Raw genomic sequence first — 10,631 nt, 5'->3', positions numbered from 1 at the left:
ATTTTGATTGATCACATTGAGGTCAGTTACATGACACAAAAATGTTGTGGAAAAACATGTGAGATCGCAGGAAACGGCTTTAGATAAAACATTATCAAAATTGATTCCTTTATCCCAGACAGACGACTCAGAGATTCTTCTACTACTATTTGTTTCCTAGTTATATATATATTCACTTAATTAAGACACTGAACTTGTACACAAAGCCTTAATGAATAGTAAAATAGTTTTGTTATTAAAAGTGTCTGCCAGTAAATTATTTCTGCTAACTTCTGTTTGACACTGCATTCGTCTGATTAACTTTTTAGTTTGGTGAAGTTTGTCGTTTGCCTTTAAAAGATACTCTTGATAGTCTTTGTGTTGTTATACCTACAAATAAAACAAGAAACCAGTGCGGTTTATCTTACGACTATAATTATAAACTTGACCTATCCGTAGACTTTGTATAACACACAATCTGACTAGCAAAAAAATTGTTTTCTTTGTGGACAAGATGCGCCGATAAAATCTGCAGTGAATTCGTCTTTTCTGCCTGTAGTGTTTAGTTAATAAGCGCCTCCCTCCCCTACCACACGCACACACAGTGATCAGTTGTGCGAAAAGCGAGTGAACTAAGAACGTAGCAAAAGTGAACGAGAGACAGAAAGCGAGAGAGGATTACATGGGAAAAGCAGGAAGTCAGTCTTTCATGATGCGAATGCTGATAACTTATCAGTGAAAAACACAGACGAAGGTTTCTAGCCATTCATTGTAGCTCCATCCTCGCCAACGGAAGTTAAAATCCTATTAAATCTCTGCGTGTATCCTCTCTGATGTTTTATCATCCCAAATTTTTATTCTATGGACATGAAGTTTCGAGATTATGTTTGTGTGTGTGTGTGTGTTATTATTCTCCGTCCTTTAATATGACTTTACTATGACTTTATTATGTTTTTCTTCTTATTATTATTATTATTTCTCTCGAATGCGAGTGACACACATAAATCTGTATTTCAACCACCACCAGCTGATGCAAATCACCTTGTAGTTGTGTGGTGACGCGCGCCTTGTCGATCCACAGAGCGATGTCGGTGGGAGCCTTGTGCTCCTGGCAGGTCTAACCAAGCCAACTGATCTGTCAGGGAAGAGGCCCTCCAGGTTGGGGGATAAGCTTTGGGCTAACAACCATCTCATGAAAAAATAATCTGTTACAGAAACCGCAACAGCACCAAAACAATGGCCTGCTTATGACGCATGCTGGTCACTGGTCACTCATCTGTTGACATGGGAAAGTAGCAGGCAGACCTTGCAACAACAGCAAAACGTTTACAACACCTTCTTAACAATATCTTGGAATAAAAGTTAGTACCAACAGACTGGAAGATAGGAAAACTGGTCAAGTTACCAAAAAAAAAGACACCTCTCCCAATGCAACAATTTGAGTGGGTAAATGCTGTTGTCCATTTCTAGCAAATTTCTGACCAGGATAATACTAGAGAGATTAAAGAAAAGCACTAGACAAGAGGCTGAAACAAAAACAAACAAGGTTTAGCCAGAATAGGTTTTTCACTGAACGTATCGTCACCCTGTGTATCATCAGTGAGCAGTCTATTGAGTGGCAATCCTCCATTTATATCACTTTTGTGGGCCTCAAAAAGGCATTTGACAGTGTAGACATAGACGTCATCTTGAGCTTCGTGATCCACTATGACAGTGATGCCCAACCTTTTTCGGACTGCGGGCCATATCCATTTCAGACAGCCGTGTCGCGGGCCACTTCACCGCAAAAATACAAAAAAAAAAAAAAATAGAGCAGATACCATTTTTGTTAGAAACAAGCTGTACTTACCATTAATTATGTAGTAGTTAGTGGGATATTTGAAGTTGTTTTCCCGAAACCAACTTCTGAATGCCCGGCTGCATCGTAGAGACACCAAGTCGGAGCACTGAATCGAAATGTTCGTCTATCGAAAAAAAGATTGAGAGACGACCCTACGTAGGGATAAATACTTCTTCCCTTTTTTTCGTTTTTTAGGTTTTTTTTTTTTTTTTATTACTAACATGCCGATTTCTTGCACTGTGGACAGAAGTGTCGCGGGCCGGATATGGCCCGCGGGCCGTAGGTTGGGAATCCCTGCACTATGGCATTGCGCCCAACCTCATAAACATTATTATCATTAAGACTCGTCCTGCCAAGTTATCAACAACGGCAAGCTCACTAAACTCTATGTAATGAAGACTGGCGTAGGAAAGGGTTGAATATTGTCACCGACAATCTTCCTCATGATCAAAGGCTAGATTATACGCAAGGCGACCCAAGACAACAACAGTTGTGTCTAGTGGACTTTCACCAAGCAGATAGAGGATCTGGACTTTGCAGATGACACTTGTCTCCTATCTCGTAGGATGCAGCATGTACAGACCAAACTGAACAAGCTAGCAGAGGAAGCAGAGAAAAATGGCTAAAAGGTAACAGAAAGAAGACCGATGTGATGAGAATCAACAACAAGCAGGAACTCCCAATCTAACTTCAAGGAGAAAACATTCTGAAAACTGATCGCTTTATGTATCTGGGAGTGTGGAGGCATTGTCCACAAGGATGGTGTAGTGTTTATTGTTAGGAAGCTTAAGTGTATTATATTTGTTGTACCTCAAGCGAGAACAGAGTTAACGATTTCTACTAAAAGTTTACGTGGGGCTACACCTATTTCCATCAAAAGAACACAAAAAAGCTGTAGGTCGGTCCTGAAAAATATCAGGAAAGGTATATGTCACGAGGGAGTCCAGCACTCAAACAAAGGCAGAAACAGTCAGCAGGAGTGCGCCAAAACTAGTCCCGCCAGAACTAGCAACAACGCCGGACTACCGACCTCTACAAATCCATAGAGCGCTGAAACAGATGTTGACAAACGCCTCCAAGTTGGTGTGCACAGGAACGTAATGTTCTGCCACAAATACCATCCGGACTGGAGGCCTTGCGAATATTCACTCGCGGAAACCGCTCCACAAACTACTCATGACAAATCTCAACCTTCTGTACAGGGTGAAGAGAACTAAGCACATCTTTAATTTGCACTGAGAAGTCATGAGACGAGAAACGAGCAAAGAAAGCATTCAGAGCATTAGGCATGGCCGTACTCTCAACGCCTGAGATCGAGATTTTGGCTTTCGACCACTTACTCCGACCGTCACTATTGGCCATGTTGTTGAGTCCCTGCCAAGCTACTCGGATGTTACCTGTAGCAAACTGAGACTCGATTTTGGACTTGTGCTTCACCTTGACCCAACGGATAGCATCACGGACCTCTCTATGTACCAGTCTTCTGTCGTGGGCAGAACCCGTGAAGAACACATGTTTCTTTTTGTTATGCACTGCTTTTAGGCCCTTGGTCACCCAAGGTTTGTTGTTAGGATAAAACATAAACTGCCTTGATGGACTCGTGCAATCTACACTTTTTTACTCCTAAATTTTAGTCCTAACTGTGTGTTACATGTCTGTATGAGTATGTATGCCTGCCCTTGTGAGCAAAGACAAATTTCTGTCCTGGGTCTCCTCGACAGACAATAAAGTCTGATTTGATTTTGATTTGAAAATTCTCTAGCGAAAAGCGCTGAGCTTGCATCTAGATCTTTCCAGGGCAACATTCGGCGATTGGTCAGTCACGCCACATGACACAGTCACGCCACATTTTGGGGAGAAGGCATCAAAGTCTATTCGTAGTTCGAGTCTTTCTCGTGTTCTACCGTTAGCCTCAGACGACAAAAAATCTTGAGTAAATAAGGACACAACCCAAGAGAGCGACTTAATCCCGCACAGACGTACCTGCGCGTACCGGGAAAGCAACTATCGACCTACATAACAACGTAACGAACAAGTTGTTCTGGCCACCGGAATCGGCATTGATGTTGGAGTGAGGAATAACAGGCCGACTGGCGACAGTTCAAGGTGCACAGGGATGTTCATGTGAGGAATCGTCTCAAGTTTCTTCGTACTTCTCTCGCCGCATACCGGTCAACAGAAGACCGAGGTCTTAGAACATTATTTCTTCTGCGGAGCGACGAGAGAGCTCTTCGGTAAACGGGACGACCTAGGTAATTAGCCAAGTTAGAGAATCATCTCATTTGAAAACTTCCTGTTATTGTATATTCCCTTTTATCATTGGGTAATTTGATTAATAATTTCTTAAATATACTAAATAGTCGTGTTGTTATTTGGGATGATGCATGCTGGGTGCTCAACAAGCTGTAAAAACTGTACATCAACAATTTAGTTTAGGCGCATGCGGGAAATGTCGACATGATTTGGTGAGGGTATCAACGGTGTGTTAGACCGGGTGACAGAAATCATACCCCCTACCAAATCCACGGACTCCTGCCCCAGAGTTTAAGACACTATATATCAGATATCCTGTGTAGTCGTGAGATGATAACACATATGATACTTATTAATGTTAGTTACTGAACGAAACGACACAATTATCAGAACCTGCTAACTGGGCGGCCAAATACTTTGCTGCTACATTTTTCTCTGGTGATAATGATTGCGGCTGTGGTTTCTTCATTGTATGCTTAGAGAAAATACTTGTGTTGGTAACGCCCAGTCTTGAACTGACTTCCTGGTATGTTCCTAGGTGGCCGTGACGTCAGAATACAAAGTCTGTTCAACCAATAGATCGCCCGTGTTCTCGTCAGACAAGGAAGTGATGTCTTTTGTACTTTATAAATGTTCACAACGCACCACGTCTGGGTTTCTTCCTAAGGAAGCTCTTGGGTGAAGGAAATTCATTTGAGTTTTTTTTCTTTTGAGTTAAGACAGAGTAGATGTTGCTGTCAAAGCTTTAGCTACATTCTACTGTGGACGTAAACAAAAGGAAAATATTTTCTAAGCAAGTCTAAGAAGTTGCATCTCTTGGTAAGTATCATCATCATCATCATCATCATCAATCATCAAAAATCAATCATCATCATCATTACTATTATTATGCAGGGCCTGCAGAGCGTTTTTTTAACCAGAAATAAGATGTTTGTCCTTTAAATGATCACGTTGCCCTGGCTGATGACTTACCTTTTGACAACGTGCCACTAAGGACACAGAGTTGCACTTACCGCACAATCCCGTCTAACTATAGGACCAGACCTGTGCCATGTGTTGAGACTTTTTAGTATAACAGCGTGTGTCTCGACCTTTGTCTAGGTCTGACTGGAGGCGTTTGGAGCTTGTTTAGATGGTTAATATTGGACTGATTGTGGAATTGCTTATTTGTGATAATTGCATCATGTTGAATGCTGTTGATTTATTCGTGTGGTAGTGCTGATGAGTTGACTCATATTTACCTTACACTTGTATGTGTTAATAGAGTAATAACTTGCAATTTTTTTGCCAGCAACAGAGGCAAAACACAAACAGGAATATATATTAAAAAAAAGAATTAGAAAGAGACTATAAGAATCTTTGTGGCGGAAATAAGTACAAAGACACGATTAAGCTACGTGAGTGGGCTACTCACATTCACTTTTGCTGACCATAGCAGTCAACAGTCATAGCAGTGGACCATATAGCAGTCAAGTTTAACGGCGCAAAGTGATCAGGAGTTTCCGAATGTTGTGAAAAATTTTCTCCATAATTTGAGAAGCACGATTTTTCTTGTAAAGTAACATGTCTTGCATTGATAGTTTGCTTAGTTGAGTGAAGTGTTGCAACACCTCTATCAGCTCTCTTTTGATCATAGTTCAGCCCTCTGCAAACTACCCAACATTGTTAGACTTCCCAAGGAAGCTAATTCCTATCAAGCTAAAGACTTCAGCCACAACCACTTACTTCCCTTGAATAAGAATAAAAAATCATTGAAAATGCGTAAAAAAATCATAACATCGTTAGGGAGCGAATTAGACCTGCGATTTGCAAGGAGCATTAGTGAGGATGTAGTTGTTTATCTTACATACAGTATGTAAAACACAAAGATTCCAATAATAAAACTGTTATTTAGAGCAAGCTCTTTATAAATAAGATGGCGGCGCTTAGTGAGTTATCTGAGCATGGTGTCTCATTGTCACATGTAGGTGTGGGGACATCTTGTACTTTATCAACATTTGCTTATCTTTGGGCTTGGAGTAAACAGCGCGCTGTATGTTTACGTCATTATGCAATGTCGTCACTGATGACGTCACTGCATGATGGAGTAGAGACTGAACTTGATAACCCTGAATGACTTCATGTTGACCTCTTGAACTCGGGACATTCAACACCAGGCTCTTAACATCTGTTCTCCTTTAGCTCCATAAGACTACATATCGTGTATCCTGTGTCATATTGTTTCCACTTTTGCCGCATCGTCCCGATTCCATTTGTCTGCGGGCTTGTCCTGCCTGAAATGGTTAACTGAAATGGTTAACTGGAAGTGGATAATGTGTTGAATCTCGCTCATACATACATTTTACACAGGAACTAGAGAGAAACTTCCCCCTGTGGGACCCCGGGGTATGCTTGCCTAGCGAGCTTTGTAAGAATAGGGTCGCTGCCATCCAGCCAGGCATGTCGTAAGAGGCAACGAAGGTGGACACCTCACCTAGAGGTAAATTAGGTTATGGTAGGGCTAACAACCCCACCATTTAATAAAAAGACTGTTACTGAAAATAACACCAGAGAATTCGTCAGGGAGGGCGAAGGTAATGAAGCACAACAAGAGACTGGACTTATGACAGACGACAGCCAAACCCGAGAAGGAGCTAGCGCCCCGACAGTGGATTTACTCAAACCGAGGTAAACGTTGAGGGTGGGGTGCTGGAACGTCCAGACCTTGTACCAGACTGGCAGGATGCACCAACTAGTCAAGGAGTTTGACAACTACAACTTGGACATCCTGGGAGTCAGTGAGGTCAGATGGACCGGCACAGGAAAGAGAAGACTAGCGTCAGGACATACCATCTTGTTCTCAGGACGATCAGACGGTCAGCACTCTGAAGGAGTAGCTCTACTCCTCAACAAGAAAACTGAAAAGGCACTGCTGGAATGGAAGCCTTATGGACCCAGGCTTTTGAGAGCAAGATTCCATTCAAAGTACACCAAGCTGACAGTGCTAGCTTGCTATGCACCAACAAATGACTCTGAGGCAGAAGACAAGGATGCTTTTTACGATCAGCTTCAGGCAGCCTCAGAGAGCGTTCCAGCCCACGACATGTTGCTCATCATCGGCGATCTCAATGCCAAGGTGGGAAGTGACAACACCTGCAGGGAGCATGTTATGGACAAGCATGGAATTGGTACCATCAATGAGAACGGAGAGAGACTGGCAGACTATTGTGAAGAAAAGAACCTGTTGATTGACGGCACACTCTTCCTACCTAAAGACATCCACAAGGCAACGTGGATAACAGTGGAAACAGCTGAAAGAGAGATGAAAGGAAAGGGCTGGACATGGGGTCACCTAGAGCGGGCTTCAGCCGATCGACATCGGTGGCGGACTCTGGTTGAGGCCTTGTGTGCAACCTGATGCACGAAGAGGAATAGATAGATAGTGCACATGGCTGTTGAGTGTGACGCTACAAATCTTTACCTGTCTACCCAACGCTGTTGAGTTTGATTTGTCAGAAAGGTTAAGATATTTGACATTTTCCTGCCACGTCTCATAACCGAGATAGCGTGTATATGGTTTATGTTTTACCTTTAAATATCTCCCTTTGCTGCGAAAACATTGTCATAAAGCTTTTACAACTTTTTAGTTATATAAACAAAGTTACCCAACCCTCTTAATTTTTTTGGTTAAGAAAATACGGAATTAGTGGACAAGTATAGCTTTTAATCTTTTTATCTGACTTAACAATTCACATTTTAGTTGATACTATGTAACATTTATTTGCTGATCTTATTTTGAAAGCTTATATTGTGTATTTATTGTTCTTATTTCAGTGACAAAGATGACTATGCAGCTATTCGTGTGTTTATTTACACTCTTGATTCAGCACCACTTACAGAAAACACGAGGTAAGATCGCAAGGTGGTCACACTGAGGGGTAGGAATAGTTTGGTTGAAAATTCACTGGTCAACATTTTTTACGAAAGTTATGTTACTGAAATAACATGACATTTCCTACGATATTTTATGTGCTTAACGGGAATATAACAATCAAAATATAAAATTCGCTCTAGTTTTGTTGTTTAGTTCAGTCCTTGTTACTCCAGGAGGAGCATAGGGCCGCAACACCACCTCGCCAGGTTCATGCAGGACCCGGCTTAGGGCAACCCCTCAGTTGTGCCCATGTGGATTCGATGTCCTTTGCCTCTCTCTCTCTACTGTTCTTTTCCAAGTCTTCCCTGAGGGTTCCAGTCAAGTACTTGCCTGGCAATGGTGTCAGCTGCTTTGAGCGGAATGTGTCCTATCCAGCTCCATTTGCGCATTTTGATGTCTCGGCTAGTGGCATTCTGGTTGGTTCTTTCCACAGGGTACTGTTAGAGATCTTTTCAGGCAATCCTACTCCCAGAATATGGCGCAGGCATCGCTTTATGGGGATGATCTTGTTGATGGTGTTTGTCCATCTCCAGGTTTCACAATTATACAGTAGGACAGCCTTCACATTTGTGTTGAAAATGTGGATCTTACTTCTCTGGAGTTCCAGATGGGAAGAAGGCCGTTAAAAGCATGCCTGACCTTGTTGATGCGGCTTTTGATGCCATCGTCAAACCCACTATCCTTGTTGACAATTCTTCTCAGATACACGAAGCGATCTGTTTCCAGGATGTTCTCTCCTTAAAGTTTGATTGGGAGTTTTCATTACTTAGGTCTTCTTTCTGTTGATATTTACTCCAGTCTTCTCTGCTTCATATACTAGCTTGCTCAGTTCGACGTGTGCATGTTCTTTCCGATGAGATAGGAGACTAATGTCATCTGTCCACTAGCTGTTTGGTGAAGATCCACTGGATACCGGCTTGTTTATCTTGGGTTTTTTTCGTATAATCCAGTCTATTGCCATCAGTTGGTGTTACTATTCAACCCTGTCTGACGCCGGTCTTTATTAAGAAAGGTATACAGAGTTTGCATTGTGAATAACTTTGCATAATAAGTCTTCTTACAATCCCTGAATAATGCTTATGAGCTTAGCTTAGGTGGAATACCATAGTAGTTCATCAGTCTCCAGATGACGTTTCCGTCTACACTGTCGAATGCCTTCTTCAAGTCCAAAAAAAAGCTATATATATATATAGGGAAGACTGCCATTCAATGGACTGTTGAATGATGATACGAAGGGCGGCAATGTGGTATGTGCATAACTTATACAAGGGAAACCCTGCTTGTTCTGATCTGAGTCTCTTGTCTACTGCCTTCGTCAGTTTCTCTAGAATTACCCTTGATAGGAATTTACTGGGGATGAACAGCAGCATGATCCCCCGCCAATTGTTGCACTAAGAGAGGTCTCCTTTTTTCTGTAACTTAACCAGGTGGCCTAGTTTCCAGTTTGTTGGTACTAGCTCTTGTTCCCAGATCTTGCGAAGGAGGAGCTGTAAAATTGTTGGTGTTGTTTCTTGGTCTGCTTTTATTGCTTCTGGGGGTATTCCATCCGGGCCTGCTGCTTTGACACTTTTAAGCTTTTGATAGCTTTGATGATTTCTGTTTTAGTGGGAGGCTTGGTGTTGACGGGAAGTTGTTCAATTGCTAGTGGTATCTCGGTAAAGATGGTGGATGAGCATCTCTAAGAAGTGTCCATCAATAGTCAGCCTGCATGGTAGTGGACAATTCTACCTGGTATCATTTCTCTATTGTTTAGATATTTTGACTAAAACGTTGGCCATGTTCATCACTAACCATACCACAGTTGTCAGAAAGGAAATCCAGATGGGGAAAAAAAGAAGTGAATATTTAGAGACATACTGCAGCCAAGTTTCCGATACTGTATCAGCATGTCTCTTACTAGTTTCTTGTAGTTTTCTGTCCTATCATTCCAAAGAAATTTTGTAGACACTAGGCGAACAAGATTTCGTGTTTATTTCTTATTCGTATTAATACAAATTCATCACCCTGCAGCAAGTTAATGAACCTTCCATCTTTGAAGAGCTCTGAAATCTGAGGACCCTCAAAATCTTCCTCTATAATCTTTGTCTCGCTGAGCTGAGGGAAGTTTTCATGCAGGTATGGGAAAGCTGGCTAAGTCCAGTCCTTGGCTTTCACAAAGTTCTTCGTCAAACCTAGTTTGTTGTGAATGGGTGGTACTAGGATTTTGTGAGCCTCTACCAGAGCTTGGTGCTGGATATTCTTCTCTCCAATTGCTACATTTTGTCTGCGAGTCCATTCCTTCAGCAAGAAGTGCCATTCCTTTTTATACCACTCACGTAAGAAACACATGCATTTAGATGTCCCTGTTGTAGTCCCGGTAAACTATCTTTAATTTCAGTAGATGCTTTGCATCGTAAGTCTCGTTCATGTTGACAGTATGCGCTACTGGAATAGATGAAAGACGCTTTCGATTGTATAAATTCATATTACTACTACTAAAGTTAATTTATACAGTGTCTTACACCACCATCAAGAGCAGACTCAAAATGCTTTACAAAGTAGTCTACAAATAGTCTTCATTCTTGTGAGTCGTGAGTCATTTCTAAAGCAATAATGAGGCCCTCAACATCGGAGCAGAATACCAGATTACCTTCCTTTTTGAATAAA

At 41.8% G+C, this 10,631-nt stretch overlaps 1 protein-coding gene across 1 annotated transcript in view; it reads left to right on the top strand.

Moving 5' to 3' along the window:
* Positions 1 to 4,629: 4,629 nt before the first annotated feature.
* Positions 4,630 to 10,631, top strand: part of LOC112556887 (low-density lipoprotein receptor-related protein 4-like) — a 98,763-nt gene continuing 92,761 nt past the window's right edge. The window contains exons 1-2 of the mRNA XM_025226311.1: positions 4,630 to 4,891; positions 7,886 to 7,960. Of these exons, the coding sequence (XP_025082096.1) occupies positions 7,894 to 7,960 (67 nt within the window). The 5' untranslated portion in view covers positions 4,630 to 4,891; positions 7,886 to 7,893. The remainder of the gene's footprint in view (positions 4,892 to 7,885; positions 7,961 to 10,631) is intronic.

Source organism: Pomacea canaliculata, linkage group LG2, assembly GCF_003073045.1.
Source record: "Pomacea canaliculata isolate SZHN2017 linkage group LG2, ASM307304v1, whole genome shotgun sequence".
NCBI lineage: Eukaryota > Metazoa > Mollusca > Gastropoda > Architaenioglossa > Ampullariidae > Pomacea > Pomacea canaliculata.
This window is presented reverse-complemented; position numbering and strand designations above follow the sequence as displayed.